Source organism: Sesamum indicum, linkage group LG1 (assembly GCF_000512975.1).
Source record: "Sesamum indicum cultivar Zhongzhi No. 13 linkage group LG1, S_indicum_v1.0, whole genome shotgun sequence".
Taxonomy (NCBI): domain Eukaryota; kingdom Viridiplantae; phylum Streptophyta; class Magnoliopsida; order Lamiales; family Pedaliaceae; genus Sesamum; species Sesamum indicum.
In genome coordinates this window covers 9,765,318-9,782,473 of record NC_026145.1, presented here as the reverse complement: position 1 = coordinate 9,782,473, position 17,156 = coordinate 9,765,318, and the positions used below count along the sequence as shown (strand labels likewise).

Below are 17,156 nucleotides of genomic sequence, written 5' to 3'. Positions count from 1 at the left end.
ACATTCTTCTGTCCAAAATGGACAGTTCAGTCGCTCTGTATCGTATACTCTGTTTAACCAATGCAAAGAAAATACGAACAGTGTCGATCGTGTACAAGAATGAAAAATCTTCAATTTTCTTCATCTTATAAAATTCTGGATAGATAGCAGACAGTTTCACTGTACTGAGAGACCTTGATAAAAGAATGGACTCCTTGGTTCTACTCATTATGATACATTCATATATTATTTGCAAGAATATATTGACATCATTACAACACTATATTGACATCCAAAATAATCACCTAGTCAAGAAAAATGGTGAATCAAGGAGAAAGAATGGTAATGGGAAGAAAAGGACCAGAAAAGAAGTGGATGATAAGGAGAAGGCACACATATTATACTACTCTAACTCCACTTGGTCGTTTCCCTTCCATGGCATCCTTCTTATTACGGCAGTCGGCACAAAGGAAAGGGCCTTGCCAAGGCTTTGAGCTCATAGAGAATATGGAACCAGCATGAACTGAGATTCCTTCGTTAGGTGCAAGATCAGCCTGGCAAACTGCACAGACAAAAAGGCTGCTCGTTTGACCACTGGTGTCATCATTTCCCAGTCTGCCAATGTTGCAATGAAAAAGATTGTAAGAACTTAGAATGAAATCAGTTTGGAGATGATATTATGGTGACAGTCGGAAGAGAAGCAAAACCTACGCATGTTCTGGTCATTCTCGGAATAGAATGAGAATCACCAAAAGAATCTAACCTTTCAGCAAGCATTGCTGATCCTTCTTCAAATAATTCCTCCACAATACCCACGGAGGCTAGCTTCATTGATAATTTATTTGCCGATCCGTAGGATTTTTTTCTGAAGAGCAAGGCTTTAAGTTTGGTATATTTCTTAGGTGTAGGAGGAGGCGGGACTCTGTTATCTGGAGGAATTATATCAACAACTATGCAAGTTGTGTCATCCTTAAGCCCGCGTGTCCTCAATGCTTCCTGTACCATACCGGTTGATGCAATGAGATAGTATTCCATAGGGCTGGTCTAACATGTGCAGATTAGGCATTCAATTTGCACATTCAGTTTTTGTTTCAACTCTTGACCATCTGTTTTTCATGCAATCATATATCGGATGGAGCAGATTTTACAAACCAAACCAAGATAACATAATATGATCGGGTTAAAAGTATACCTTGACGACTAGCTGCGAAGCAAGATCAGCAGGCAACCCACGGCAAGATTTTGCAGCCATTTCTGATGACAATGCATCCCAGATGCCATCAGAGGCAATTATTAGCCTCCCACCTGTACTTGATAGCTTCATGGTGATGACATAAATCAGTGATTTAAAGTAAAACACATCGTGACAAATGGAGCATAAGTTAGAAGCTACATGATTGATCCAAGAGAGGAAACATGCGAAATGAACTAAAAATAAAAATGACAGTTTAATGTAGCTACCTTCACTTGCTTGACATATGGTATTGGGACGATAAATTCTCCCACATCCATGTCCCCGATTGATCTGGAAAGGCATAAACCCCCTGGCCAACAACGTAGAGGACCAACCTACAAAAGTAAAGGAAGGATACATCACATAAACCCTCTGGCTAATAACAAGGCTTTCCTTTGCGGCAACTGTGTGGACCTCACCTCAGTCCCACCGAAAATGCTAAGCCTTCCGACTTCACCTCCACTTGCTGTTACACGCTCTCTTCTGCAGTTAAGTGAGAAAATGAGTTTTGTATGACAGATAAATGGAGATAATGAACAAGATCAAGAACTAACTCTTCCGCATTTTCTTCGAGTCTATGATCAACAGTCAAGACTGACACACCGCCACCCTGAGCATCTAAAATGCAGCGAGAATCTCCAACAGATGCAACTGTAACTGTCCACCCATCCACAATTACAAATGTTGCCGTAGTTCCCGAAGTTTTTCCTAAAGAGGATGAGATGAGGACAGACGGGATCAGCTTGTTGAAGGACATAACTAGGAAGTATTAACAATGGAAAACACAGTCAAGGGTGAACACCATGCCTTTGCTCTGAAACTCCTTGTCAGTTTTAACAAAGCCAGCAACTAAAGCTCGAGGTAAAGCATGAAGCCATTCATCCCGTCCAAGCCCACGAGGAATGGCGTCCAACACATAATTTAACAAATGATCTCTGGAAAAAATCGCTGCAGCACTCCCATTATGCCCATCAAAAATCTGAAAATTGGTACACCATTTATTATTGCAAGAAATGATTTATACAAGCCTGCGATCTATCAAACAACACGTTTTCAGAATCCAGCAGATAAACTGAACAGTAGTTTCTAACTTCTTCATTCTAGTTACTAAATAATCAGGACAAGTGCACAAATAATAAATATAAAGAGTACTTTCCACGTTATGAAGATCAGAAAGGTTTTGCTCACTGAAGTATAAGTAAGTCAAGCAAAACAAATCAGCAAAAAAAAACATACTGAACATTCCATTAATCCCAAGAAAAAAGAAAAATCAGATACATACTCCAAAAACAGAGAAGAATGTGGATGGATTTCCAGGAACCCTCTGGCAATCAGTCTTCATAAAAAAATAATCCTCCCCTTTCCTGGACTGAGCTGCAGAGCCATATCTCACTGTTGGCCTCTCCATTTTCTCATTCTTTAACTCCCTACTGATTAGTGCAGCTAATGGCACAAGATCATGATGATGCCGATGCCTCTCTTCCCTCGATCCCATTTCCGCTTCTCACCAGCTCCTTCTTTGGACACACTCCCAATTCTACTGAGATGCAGACTATTTTATATCAACAAAATCACACTAATATTCACATCTCAGCAATTTTCCACCATCATAACCACTCCACCACAAATGAACAGAACTCAACTTCACTTTCCAAAAGCCTCCAACATTTTCCAAGCCCAATTCACTTTTCTCCATGAAAAGTGAATTTTTTTCCCACAACACGACCAAAAATAGAAACCTTTTCTGCAATCCCCAATCAAACTAAAATCGATGTTTTTCCACAGCAAACCCAGAGTTGAAAACTTTATCTGCAATTAGAACTTATAAGACATATTTACACCATTATGAACACAAGATCTCAAATCCCAGAAAGCTAATTACTAAAAGGAAGACAAAGAAACAGCAAGGAGAAAGAAAGGAAACATGGGATTACCTCAAAAGAAGATGGCTATGCTTTTATTTTGTGTACTATGTTTTTCTTCCAGCAAAGAATGCCAAAATGCAGATCTGATAGTGACTGGAAAACCAAACAAATCCACTAGAAAAAATGAAGTAATAAAGAAGGGAAAAATCCACTAGGAAATAAGCCAAACGCGGATTGATGACAAGGAATGAACTGTAAGGCCCCCCCTCCCAATCATCAAGAATCCATTACTTCAATTTTAATTACTTAAGAAAACAGACATTCTGTGATTAAATTATATTGTAGGACTGAATTTTAAAACAGGATACAGATCAGCAAGACAGGCTAACAAAGATATTTTGGGCAGTATAAAACAGGGTAATTGTACGACAAGTGGCAATCACAAAATACACAGAAATGTATACTACATCACAATTTTTATATTTTTATGATTTGTTATCACGAAAATATTAACAAAACTCATATTATATTATAAATCAGCAAATTATCTTAATAAAAAATATAATAATTTATCATCATGTATTTTAATATGAACTAAAATATCTCCCTAAATAAAGTGGCACTTGCTCATTTACAATATTATGGGGACAAATTGCATGAAGCCCTTGATATTATAACATTTGATTTTCGTTTAATATTTATGAATGATATTAGAAAATTGAGTTGGGAATTCATGAAATTTGAAGATTGAATGACAATTACAGAAAGAAAAAGAACACTATTTGGGTGTTCGCATACTTGCAGTCCCAATTCGATCAAGTTATATTTACTACGGGCCTTTTTGTGTGTGGTACGTATTGTTGATGTAAATGGGAGATAAAATAAATTTATATTTTATTGAAGTTATAAAAATATGGAATAATGTTGAATTGTGCCATCACACTATCAAGATAGACTAAATGACAAAGTGTTAATTAAGGTTTGATGAATTACTAACAGATCTTCATTTTTTATAATAAACAGTCTTATCAGATTTTATAAAGTCTCTTTATATATATGGTAAAAATAGAATGGATTTCTTTTCATATTTTTTAAATGTATTATCCAAGATTTTCTCCTTTTCTTTGCTCTAAGACGAGATGTTGAATCCCGTTTTATGTAATTGACAACCACAAAAGGAAAGAATAAATGAGGGGAAAGGACACCCATAGGATGTTCAAAGAAGAGGGATCAAATGAGGGGAAATTGGGCCATTCTTGTGGTTAATATTAGCCCATTGAGTAAATAAATGGGCTACTTGACTTAATGGGCTGATTTGATCATATGCTTTTTTGTATAATAATTCTATTTTTGTTTCCTTTCAATCATTGGGAGTGAAATTAATTGCAAAATTCAACTGCTTTTAAATTAATACAATTTGGACCAAATATACAGTAAGATGTACCAAATATACAGTAAGATGTATAATGTAATGAATCAATTGAGAAAGTTTATTATGTGACCTATGGTTTATTATCATATTTCCCTTCAAAGTTTTGAAAGATTGTAAGAATAGGGTTTCTTTTCCTGTTTTCTTAGGCATCAATTCAACTATTCTAATTCCCAATTCAACCCAGTCCTAGGCAGAAGAAAAAACACACTCACAAGTGCAAACACAGAATCACACAGAGACAGTGGATTTTTGAGTTTCCTTCAAACACGGTTTGGTTCGGGTCAGAAACGCACCCTCATTCCATTCAACTGAAGTGTCCGCCACGCCCCCAAATTCAACTCCCATACATACATTTATATACATAGATATGCCAAAATCTTACATGTACTCATTCTTTGTAGCTAAAGTTGGGATTTTGTGAACTCTTGTGAGAGACCCTTTTTTTTGTTGTTGTCTGGGAATCGGTGGAATAACTTGCGGAAGATGGCGGCCGCCGGTGACCACCGGAGCATGAAAGAGATTGTCTATGATGCCTCCGCCGGTGCCGCTGCGGGTAATTTAATACTCATTTCTTTTTCCTTTTTGGCTGGAAATAGTTTGTTTGAGTATTTTTCTTAATTTAATTGCAGGTGCAATAGCGGCTACATTTGTTTGCCCATTGGATGTGATAAAGACGAGGTTTCAAGTCCATGGCTTGCCTGAAATGCACCCTTCCGGTCGTGGAGGTGTCTTTCCTGATGACTACAATTTCGTCACTTTTGTTAGCTTATTAGATTAAAAAAGAAATGATTTTTACTAAAAATTTGGTTGCTTGTTGGTCCTATGTAGTTGTCGGGAATTAACGGATCCTGCTGTGGGTAGAGCTTAAAAGTTTGAATTGTGTTTGCGGGTGTAAGGGGTTGATGAGATGTTTGAGCTCGTGTACAATTTCGCTTAATTTATGTTAGACCTGCTCAAATTTTGCCATTCAAAAGAGCAGGCATTCAATCTTGCTATTGACACTGAAAATGATTGAACAGAAGTTTGTAAATTATGCTATAAGTCAGTCCATCAAATTAGATGCTTAACAACCAGGAACATCTAACAGCCGTTGGGGCTCCAGCTATTCCTTAAAAGGATGGCCTTTGTTAGATTAAATTGCATCTGTTTTTATCACTGCATTGCTGGAGTATCTTATGTTAATGCATTTTGTTGGTAACAATTAGGCAGTGTCATCCTTGTGAGCCTACAGAATATTGTCCGGAACGAAGGTCTGAAGGGACTTTACCGGGGCCTTACACCAACATTGGCAGCATTACTTCCAAATTGGGCAGTGAGTCTTCTCTTATTATTCACATTGCTTTGATTTTTTTTTATTATTATTATTTAAAGTATTAGTTTCCAATTATTTGTACTGTATTCTTAATAGAATACTTGAGTTTGATATGTAGGTACCTTATGATTAAATATTTGCATTTCTGTTAGAACTTAGAAATCACCCTCCTAGACTTCATTTGTTCTTTCACTGGAATTGTGTTTGTTTATGTGAATCTTCTATAGTATTTCCTTCTCAATTGTTGCTTAAGAAAATAGGGTATAGTGGAGAGTCAACAGTAGTATGCGGGATTTCAATATCAATTTCCTAAATATCTAGTGTTATCCAATTGAATAAAATTATTACACCTCCTATTCTATCTTATATCCCCATACACCTCCATAATGACAGGATATTCATCATTTGTAGGTGTACTTTACAGTTTATGGACATCTTAAAGAAATACTACATTCATATGGTAGGTTTCACGTACCTTGGAAATATTTTCTCTTTTCTTGCTTTTGCTAATATGTATAACTCCATTTCTGATCTTACTCTGGTTTATTAGAAGTGGAACAACTTAACTAGTTGATATTACGGAAAAATATTTTCTGTAAATTTTCGCAGTTTTACATTTTGCTACATTGCAGAGGGTGGCAAGGGCCAACTTACAATTGCTTCAAATATGATAGCGCAGTTTTACATTTTGCTACATTGCAGAGGGTGGCAAGGGCCAACTTACAATTGCTTCAAATATGATAGCTGCTGCAGGAGCTGGTGCTGCAACAGCCGTCGCAACAAATCCATTATGGGTTGTCAAGACACGACTTCAAGTAGGTTGGAATATTTTGTAACATGTCATAAAAATAATCCTGCATACTTGATTGTAAATTGAATGTATCAACTTTTTTTCTCTTTTTAGATCTTAGTTCTTATAATTTGGTTCATTATTCTTGGATATCCATTTTATACAGTACTGGCATTTCTGAAAATCATGCTATAATGAGAAGAAATCAGATGCCTAAGATTGAGACTTTTTATTAGGTGTCTGTAAGGATATATGATTTGATATTTCATGAATCTGTTCCTTGATACCATCCATGATTGTTATATAGACAACAGTTGTGTAGAATATTGAGTTTTTTGATCCTTTATTTATTCATTTTGTCCGCTTTTGCGTGAAATTGATTTGAAATTCATCTTGGTGCATAGACACAAGGAATGAGGCAAGATGTTGTTCCTTACAAGAATATATTTTCTGCCCTGAGACGAATTGCACATGAAGAAGGATTTCGAGGATGGTACAGGTCAGTCCTCATTCTTGTGGGGCAAAACATTGAACTATTTCATCAGTAGCCTGGAAGGAGTGAGTAATTTGTTCTACCAGGCATTTGTCCTCAAACCATAATGCTTTGAGATGAAACGATTCTATTGGCAATTTACAGTAATCCACTCTTTTTTCCCTTCTATAGACGGCAAGAAATTGAACTGCATGCTTGTTAGGTTACTTATTATATGTTTTTTGGTTTCACTTTTTTCCCGACATCTCTTGTACAGTGGCCTTCTGCCTTCCTTGGCTGGAATTAGTCACGTTGCGATCCAGTTCCCTGCATATGAAAGAATAAAGTTCTACTTGGCTAAACGAGGTAAAGACCATGAGTCTTGCTTTCGTTTTTGCTGCTCCTATTTACTGCATTTCTTTTTTGGTTTCTCTTAATATTTTTGTGCTTGTGGTTTGGAGGTGTTGTGTTTGTCTATTGGGAGGGGAAGAGGTTTTTCTTCGGTGATAGGATTGTATTTTCTATTTTCCAAACTGACTAAATCATGTTTTTCTTCAATAATTTCCCATTTTGGAAGACAATAAAAGCAGTAATGAACTCAGCCCCTGGGAAGTTGCAGTTGCCTCGTCATTTTCAAAAGTAGTTGCATCTGTATTGACTTATCCACATGAGGTATTACTTCCTTTTGCTTGTCAACTTAACCCTAAGCGTTTATTATTTCCTATCTTTCTTTACTGGTCTCATCAGATGTGCTGATTCTATTCAATGTTTGAACTCACACAAGGTTGTGCGATCAAGGCTACAAGAACAAGGTCAAGTACGGAACTCTGAGTTACAGTATACAGGTGTTATTGATTGCATTAAGAAGGTGTTCCAAAAGGAAGGCATTCCCGGGTTTTATCGTGGCTGTGCTACTAATCTCTTCAGAACAACTCCATCAGCAGTGATAACATTCACAAGTTATGAGATGATACATAGAATTTTGCGGCATGTGTCACCTCCCGAGGAGAAGCATCCAGAACCACATCCTAAGCCTGATGGTGGAATCAATTCCCAGAAGGGAACAACAAGCCCTGGAGACAGCAATAATTTAGACCAATCTGTAAACCCATCTAACGATAGAACTCATTTTATTCCTTTGGGAAATACGGATAAAGTAGCTGTTAGGCATTGAGCCCACAGATTATTTACCACAAGTTGAACAATTTTAGATTTTAAAGTCAATAAAAAGCAACTGGAAACTCAATTACTTAACTGTTGTTATCTTGGTCGTTATTTTAGAACTTTCCCCCATTCTCCATTGTATTAGACAGCCGTTGCTGCATTCAAATGATTGTGATGTGTTTACCCTCATTAATGCTGCTTCATCTTTTCGTCATGCCTATCTGTTGTGTGTTAAGATGGCCCTGCTGAATGGAGAATGTTTATACTTTGAAAATGATTATTTTGCTCAACTGAAGTGGATCAATCGTTGAATACTATGTTTACTCTGATGTAATAAATTATGCTGATGTTACGTTGTATTGGCAGGTTAAAATTATTTCATTTTTTTTATTTTTTATGTTACGCGTTGCAGAAGAATATTTTATTTATTCAATTTTCTCCGGAAAAAGTTCATTGTGCATCAAAGGTGAAGAGTGACCACTTGCCAACTTTGTTTCTTAGTTGAATGAAGATTGATGATACATAAACTCTGGACCTCTGTTCTACATTGTATGTACTAACAATCGCATGTACAAAATAGCGAAAACTGATTTTAATTTTTCCCTCAATGAAGTTGGTATTTGCTTCTGCCTGATATCTGTCTGTTTAACAGAAATACCGCAAAAATTTCCCCAAGCAGGATTGGAATGAGGAAGAAATCCTCCATTTTCTGAGTTTATAGTGTCCAAATAAGTTCCCTGCCAAGAAAACTGAGACAATAGAAGAAAATACTAAGTGGGAAGATAGCAGAAGCCAAGTCCTTCACTATGTACATTCCCTTTTTATTTCTTTCCTTCTCTCTACATGATATTAATTAATTGTTATTAAGTTGAAAGAGAAATAGACAAGAAGATGAGTGTAACAATATAAAAGGTGAAAGAAATCCTTACCATCTATTTACTCTCACAAACCAAATGGAAATAAAACTCTCACCCAATGGAACTTGTTGCCGTAGAACTACTACTAGCCCATACATCAGTCACAGTATTTGGTGAGGACTGGAAAGCCTTATTCTTCAACAATACAACATCCTCCGTTTCAGGGGAAGGGGGAATCTTTCGAGTCACAGTACTACTATGATTATCCATTTCAGTCTCTTCAAACTTGCCATCCTCACCCGCCTGAATATCCTGCAGAAAACTCAATACCTCATCCATAGAAGGTCTCATATCCTTTTCCAGTTGCAGGCAACGGAAAGCCAACTCGGCCACTGAGGTAGTCATTCTCATGACTTCAGCATCAGTCTCGTATCCCAGAGAGGGGTCAATAAGCTCATCAAACGCACACCTTTGGATCCGGTTCACAGCTAAGTTAGCCAAGTTGATTTCGTGTCTATGCCTGCTTATATCCACAGCCGGCATAGACGAGATCAGCTCAATCAGAACAACACCAAAACTATAGACATCACTCTTATCTGTTAGTTGGTAGCATTGATGGTACTCAGGATCAACATATCCGGGAGTCCCTTGTGGGGCTGTTGAGATATGAGTGACATCATTGGGGAAGAGTCGTGAGAGCCCGAAATCAGCAACTTTGACACAAAAGTTACTGTCAAGTAATATGTTGTTCGATTTTACATCACGATGGATTATGTCAGACTTGTGGAGGTAAGCCAATGCACTTGCTGTTTCTATGGCAATGCTCATGCGGACAGGCCAGGTGAGGGGTGCTTCCTTGGCTCTATCTCCATGTAAATGATCACCAACTGTGCCATTGGGAATGTATTCATAGACGAGTAACAGTTCCCGGCTTCTTCTAGACGTGCAGCCGTACAGAGAAACAAGATTCGGGTGCCTCAAACTAGTGAGGATCTTGATTTCATTCATGAATTGCTGTACCCTTCTGTAGTTATGCTCGTACAGACGCTTTATTGCAACTTCTCTTCCATCCCGGAGTTTGCCTAGTCATAATGAGCCAGGCTAAGTTGCCACTATAGTAGTTATCAAAACTTAAATTAACTGATTGTCTCAGTGGCAAGAACTTTTATTTCTTACCGTAGTATACAGTTCCAAAGCCTCCATCTCCAAGTTCTTTAGAAGAATCAAAGTTATTGGTAGCCTCTTCAAGTTCTGCACATGAGAAAATAGGTATACCGAAGTATAAACTCCCACCTTCAATGTCTGATTTTGAGGAGGGATCAGAAGACAAGTTTCTAGAGAGGAGGTAGCCCCTGCTGATTATTTTCTTCCGTTGCCAAATAATATAGGTGACCAAAACGCATACAACAAGGAAGAATCCAACTCCAGATAAAGCTGAGCACCAAAAATCAGAGTCACTAAGGTCTGAAATAGTATGATTGAGTGAGAAAATTGTGAAAGGATAGACAGCTTCTGAAACTTTGCAACGGAAAATGAACCATATTATGAAATGTATATCAATTAAGTTGCAGGATATGAATGTCTGTTTGTCATACTTACTTGTGACTAGTATCAGCGTCAATCGACTTCTTTCTGCACCCATTATCAAACACTTTGTAGGTCAGATTCAGTTAATGGAAGCCATAGAAACAGGTAGCAACAGTTATAGACATGTAAAAGACATACTGCATTTATCAAAGTCTTTGCATTTCAATTAAGTAGCAATAAACCTAGATACACAAAGACAGAACTATTTCTACGATATTAAATCATGAAACAGGAATATCCCTGCCTCGAATTTCTGGCAGAACAAGACGAACATAATCGGGTCTACCAAGAAACTATCCAAATGTTAGCAGAATGATACCTTTTTTGCATTCGAATCCGTTCAAGGTGTTAGTAAGACACTGCCCACCTCCATGGTGACATTCATTACAACTTTCACTTATATTCCACTCTACGGTAAATTCAGCAGTTAACATTTCGAGCAGTTCACTGGAGTTCTTGTTAGGGTTCATAGGCAGATGAGACAAACGACATCCTTGAGGGATTCTACTAGGAACACCACTTCCCGGATTTCTATAATACGCGGTGAAGACACCACAGCTTTTATTATAGTAGTCTCTGAAATGATTTCGTACTTGTTCATTATCAGGTTGATCGTCGCATATGAACAAGGTGAGATTGGGGGTGACTGAAAATGAAATAGAAGGAGATTTAGGTAGAAACAGATCTCCGACACGGAGAAAAAGACATTCGTCACTCAAGTGTGCTTGACGAATGGGATCGCGGATTAATATTTTGTTTTCGGATATCCACTCGAGAAAATCATACCAAATTCCTCCCAGCTGAATTTTAGGATTTTCAGACTCACATTCATCAACCATGAGTAACCCGCAGTCAGGTTCCATCCTGAAGTATGGAAATTGCAAAGTAAAATTTCCACACGGGAATGATTTTTGGCACTTGGAATCAGCTGAATGGAGTAGAAAAACAAGATGCAAAAGGAAGAAGAGAAACAAATTCTTGGTGAGACCCATATCTGAATTTCCCACAACAAACCATATACAGAAACAAGAAGTTGGAATCCAGGATCCCCCTGGAGAGGAAACCAGCTCTTTTCTCTGGCTACTTTTAATGTTTTTTTGATCAATTTGTTGCGTTTAATTTCACAACTTGGATACAACTAGGCATGTTCCTGTGAAACACGGCAGTTGACTTGGAAATCTTTTGGAAGACTTTTGGAAACTACACTTGCAAAATATCAAGAAACGATTTTTCCTTTTTTTCGTTTTTGAGGTATAGTAGCTTTGAAATGGTCAGCCTCAGCCTGAACCAGAACTCCATGAAGTTTCCTACTCCACACTTTCCAGTTGACTATCAGTACATTTGTAGTAGACCTGACTTCTTTTGTCTTGACCCTTCCAAGGTCCATAATTCTTTAAATTCCAACCAATCGGAAACAACTCAGAAATGGGCCACATCAAGAAAACCGCTTCTTATTTAATTTTTTACCGTAGAAAACAAATATGTAGAAAGACTTGTTTGAAGGTTTTGTACAAATCAAGAAAGGGGGCTTCCGTTTTCCATTTGTGTTTCAGTTTTTCATAGTTAATGAGAACACAAGAAAGAGAACACAGATCAATGAAGTTGTATTTCTGGTTAAAGTAATATGGACATGATTTCACCAGAGCTACAGCAGTGCACGAGCTGTTCTTCTGGTCTGAAATTGTTCAATGTTTTGAGGCTGATACATCACCACCAAAAGAAAAAGAAAAGCACTATATCTTGGATTTCAAGCCCCATATCTCATTTCTTGTTGGAAATCTTTAATAGAAAAGCTGACAGCAACTCTAATTGAAAAATGGGGTACAGCAGGCCAACTATTTCCACAGGAAAGAAAAATGAGAAGCAAAGATTAAAAGAAATGAATGGTAAAATATCACTGGATTCAGTAAAACCGTGAATATAAAGATGTCATTTATCTCAATCGTGAAAATTTCTTCATGGTCATTAGCTGGCCCATGAAGTAACTAGCCAGGACAGTAAAAGCAGCATTACGTGCCGTTTTTGCTTCAGAACAATGAATTTTAAGCTGACCCAAGGTACAGTTTCAGTCCGTTCTTCAGCATAAGGAGTAATTACAGTTGCAGATTGGGTAAGTTAAAGTGAAACAAAAGGGGTAAATCAAACTCCCAAAAGATTAATTCACCCCTTATTCTCATTGTTCTTGGATGCCTAGCTATTAGACTAGTAAGTTCCACAGTTTCCCCTGGTATCGACATTTTCCAGGGATAACTTCAGAAGAAAGCAAAATCTATAGACATCGAAGGAATGCACGAAAATTCATTCTTGAGGAAATACTGAGGAAAAGAAGTGCAAGGTATTATAAAAAGGTTGACATATTCTAGGATATTCTTAAAGCTAGTTAACTGTCTTCAGACATTCTTGGTTTTTTTACTTTGTAATTAGTCAAAGTTCTAAGTTTGGACCTGTCTGATAAACGCTCCAGCTTGATACAATCAGATTCTTGACCAATGATGTAAACAGAATCAAGGATATAACTAATAATCAAGTAACTTTCACCAAACGGACTCGATTAGGTTCTCTGAAGACCACGGCACAAGTAGAATATTTGGATGCCATTTTGAACTTAATGCTCGGTTTTTCTGCCAGATCATTGTATTAAGCTCCTATCCAAATTTCAAAGAACAAGACAAGGACTATTTGTCTAATTTATTATTTTCAAACCAAGATATAGAATCATCAACTATAAATATAATTTATCAGAAAGAGTTCACATCATAGATAATAGCAAGACAGATCACAAAACATGTGGGCTAACGTCAAACATTAAGGAAATTGCATCCTGATAGCATACTCGAGAACAACTTACCAGGTTTGCAACTCCTGGAATGAGGCCTGTCAGGGCAGAAACACCTAAAATGGAAAGTAGTTGCGTTAAAGCCACAACGGCCGCCGCTATCTTCGCATGTATTGCAATCACTGGCTATCCAGTTCAGAGCAAATCCCCGTCTCAATACCTCTCTAAGATTTACCATCCCATCATTCCCCTCGTTCATATAGAACCCTTCCACCGGTGCAACGACATTTTGATCACACGTTTCCAATGCTTTCCTCAAGTTTTCATCTTTGTCATACAAAGCCACATCCCAGTTCTTTCCATCCTCAGAACTATTACAGCCAATCTTGTACTTTAACAGCTCCTCCGGCAACGGTTTCTTGCAGTTGGAGAACAAATGGAGGCCTGTCACATTTACATAATCGAACTGAGCTACATCAAGACTTGTGTTTCTGATACTTGGAAGACAACTACTTCCATCCGATCTTAACACAGCAGCGTTCCACACATGTAAAGATCGATTACGGTAGGAAATATTTTCAACGATATAGTCATTTCCAGGCAAGTTAAGAACTGGAAAGCCATCTTTGCTGCAATTGAGCACAAATCCCGGGTAGCCACAATAGGATTCTTGCCTGTCTGGAACATAGAAGGGGAAGCTTATGCTTAGGCCATTGCCACAATCCGTCGGCACGCACGCCTCGTACTGATAATGAGCACCACAAGATATTCTACATGAGAGGATAAGACCGAGTATAGAAAGGCCTAAAGATTCCAAGAAACCGTGCATATAGCCTTTGCTCATCTGTAAATCTTGGAGCAGCTGCAATCATGAAGGAAAACTATACATATATACATCTCATGTTGGGATAGCTGTTTAATTTGATATGTGAAGAGGGGTGGGTTGATCTGGTGGATATGAATGACTTCAAAGCTTCTGACAATGGGAAAGGGTGGGCGTCTCTATCTGCCTAAAATCTTAGACTAATGAAGTTATTGCGGAGTATGCAAAATAGAGACATGTTAAGACAACAGTTGCATGAATTGACCAATCTTGTTCATCTATTTGACCTTGTGGGATCTTAGTATTAATCTTGGCAGTTTGGATAAATTAATAACAGTATGTTGGAGTTGATAGTTATTGTGTAGGCGAAGGGTATTCTCGGCCCAATATGATGAAGGGCACAGGAACAGGATTTGTAGTTGTAATGGTTTCATGTCATCAGCTTGAGGTGGAATGGAACTGCAAGAACAGAGAAAATGATCCAATTAATCAAGTGGGTCGGCTGTCTTTCTTCGGATCTTTTTATCTTAAATTTGTATAATTATAATTTTATATGTTCATTTTATGTGGATCAAATATTGTTTTTATATATGAAAGTGATGTAGTGAAAAATAGAAAAATAATTTAAAATAGAAATTTTCAAACTCGATTCCACTTAATAATCCATGAAAACAAGAAAATTGAAAAGAGAAACCTTAACTTTCCTGGGTTTTTATATTTTTATTTTTTCATAAAGTAATATGAAAGAATGATGTTTCTATTTTTTCTTTGAAGTGAAAGTGATACTATTATTTTTTAAAAAAAATTAATTACGATAATTAATATCAAATATTGTATCCAACAAAAATCAGCCATTATAATAATCATATACTAATTATCAATATCAGATAGCTGCTTTCAATCGATAACCACTATTAAAGTATGACTACACTTAAATAGAATAACATCTTAGTGGAGTTCTGACCCATGATCTTAAAGTCATAAAATCTCAATTTTACTATTAAATTAAATATTATTGACAAAATGATATTTTCTATTAAAATTCATTTTGAACGTGCTAAATGAATTGTGTACATTTTCAGTGGACAACTCCTGAAAAGTGGAAATCGCATTTGCATAAAAAACCAAATGGAGTGGCCGAAATTGAACCAACACAGCTTCCTAGAAACTAAAATCAACTTAAAAAGGTGATCGTTTTTCTTTTTAATTTTCGGATAGAACGCCTAAAATTCCCATCATAATCAACAACAGTATATACCAATGTAATTTAACGTTTAGTACCTAATTGAATATATTATATCCACTCTCGTCATTATGCATTGTCATTATTATTATTTTGACCAAAAAACATTAAATTGAGTATTTTCAAAACCAATTGACAAGTGCTGATTAAATGAGTCGGCATATATTGGGAAAAGACATAAACGAGAGCAGTGTAAGAATACCAATCTTTCCCTCCGTGTGATTAAAATGGGACAACAACAACGGAGGTAAGAAAGCATATGAAAGACACCAATTTTATGGGAAGAACTTGTATTATATCAAAATTTGATTCTCCGATACTAAAAATTCTAGAGTTGCATATGAAATATTGCACCGTTTTAATTTTTTGGTTGACCGTCTCAATTAAGGTGGGACACAACAACCTGCGGCATTTGGTTGTTGTTATATAAGTGGTGGGTAAGAACATACCCAATACGTGTGTATAATTTAATTTTTTATGATATTTTCTAATTAAATGAAACGAAAAGAAATTAAAACAAAAAATAATTTGATATTACTTGTCTCTAAGATGCTAGTGGGCCAAACTTTTTAGATTACAAACAGTGAGACCCAATTAGATTTACGGGCTGTATACAGACAACAAAGCCCAATTTTTGTATGGGCTTCATTTTTCCTGGGTTAGAGCAGGATAAAGGGAGCAACCCCCTTCAATTTTCATTTCCAATAGCTATTAAATATTTCATAGTTCTTTTTTTTTCTTTTTTCTTTTTTCTCTTGCTTAAATTTGATTTTGATTCCACTAATGTAGAGCGAAGGTGTAAAATAAACAACAATTACCAAAGTCAACTTTTAGTCAGTTCTTTTCTTTTACATTATGATTAATATTTAAAATTATAATAATTTAAAAATCCACATGCTATTTTTTACACTTAACTGTCAGTATGCATCTGTCATTGTGTATAGTATTTATTCATTAAAAAGACTTAATATAATAATTAATTTATAAGCCTAGACCGGACCTGACTCGAGACTCGATTATTATTTATTTTTTATTATAGAACAGAGAGCAATAATTATTTTATTTATTATAATTATATAATAATTTTGAGTCGTCCAAAATGTTACAACCCTTACTTTATACATGTAGGTATATTCGACCAATAATTTACACCAAATAATTAAAGAAGAGGGAAGTAAAAAGGAGTGGTGGAGCAATTAGAACCAAAACGTCACCCTCAAAAAGAAGGACAAAAGTCGCTTTCCATTAAGCTTTAGTCATGTAGAATCGCTCCTGTGGATATGCTATTTTCCCCACTTTTATTAAAGCTTGATTGTACCTTGTGCTCTTGGTGTTGCACCTTCACCCACTTTTGTTTCCATCTTCATCTTCATCCTCTTTTTTCCAGGCTACCATTCAACTACCTCTTTATGACGTACACAGGTTTAACTCATAATTATGTTGGCCGGTCATGTTTAAGTACTCAAAATTTGAAGTTCCATTTTATGCAAACATAGTCAAGTCTATCATATACCTACACCTACAAACTTGGTGACAACAATATCGATAAAAAGTTGATTATAATCGACCAATTTTTAAGTTAGCATAGTCATGTACACGGCCCCATCATCAGTTCGTATAAA

The 17,156-nt window shown here is 36.6% G+C and overlaps 3 protein-coding genes across 11 annotated transcripts; 1 reads left to right on the top strand and 2 right to left on the bottom strand.

Moving 5' to 3' along the window:
• LOC105160628 (probable protein phosphatase 2C 15) lies at positions 106-3,355 on the bottom strand. 4 transcript variants are annotated; one of them, XM_011078100.2, is made up of 9 exons: positions 3,148-3,355; positions 2,496-3,034; positions 2,021-2,192; positions 1,768-1,921; positions 1,633-1,696; positions 1,441-1,548; positions 1,172-1,297; positions 743-975; positions 106-594 (listed from the first exon to the last, which is right to left on the bottom strand). In XM_011078100.2, the coding sequence occupies exons 2-9, from the start codon at positions 2,706-2,708 to the stop codon at positions 378-380; spliced, it is 1,287 nt and encodes a 428-aa protein (XP_011076402.1). In that variant the 5' UTR covers positions 2,709-3,034; positions 3,148-3,355; the 3' UTR covers positions 106-377. The 4 variants fall into 4 exon arrangements, with proteins under 4 accessions (XP_011076402.1, XP_011076409.1, XP_020549277.1 ...); XM_011078107.2 differs by having other exon boundaries at positions 2,496-3,022; XM_020693618.1 differs by lacking the exon at positions 3,148-3,355 and having other exon boundaries at positions 687-975; positions 2,496-3,140.
• LOC105160619 (nicotinamide adenine dinucleotide transporter 1, chloroplastic) lies at positions 4,587-8,338 on the top strand. The gene is made up of 9 exons (XM_011078088.2): positions 4,587-5,063; positions 5,140-5,235; positions 5,716-5,822; positions 6,234-6,282; positions 6,525-6,637; positions 7,017-7,111; positions 7,362-7,450; positions 7,662-7,756; positions 7,869-8,338. Exons 1-9 carry the CDS (start codon positions 4,994-4,996, stop codon positions 8,256-8,258), a joined length of 1,104 nt encoding a protein of 367 aa, XP_011076390.1. The 5' UTR covers positions 4,587-4,993; the 3' UTR covers positions 8,259-8,338.
• LOC105160610 (LEAF RUST 10 DISEASE-RESISTANCE LOCUS RECEPTOR-LIKE PROTEIN KINASE-like 1.2) lies at positions 8,730-14,480 on the bottom strand. 6 transcript variants are annotated; one of them, XM_020693603.1, is made up of 4 exons: positions 13,541-14,479; positions 10,705-10,737; positions 10,282-10,569; positions 8,730-10,187 (listed from the first exon to the last, which is right to left on the bottom strand). In XM_020693603.1, exons 1-4 carry the CDS (start codon positions 14,310-14,312, stop codon positions 9,217-9,219), a joined length of 2,064 nt encoding a protein of 687 aa, XP_020549262.1. In that variant the 5' UTR covers positions 14,313-14,479; the 3' UTR covers positions 8,730-9,216. The 6 variants fall into 6 exon arrangements, with proteins under 6 accessions (XP_020549262.1, XP_020549263.1, XP_020549266.1 ...); XM_020693604.1 differs by having other exon boundaries at positions 10,282-10,539; positions 13,541-14,478; XM_020693607.1 differs by lacking the exon at positions 13,541-14,479 and adding an exon at positions 11,012-11,845.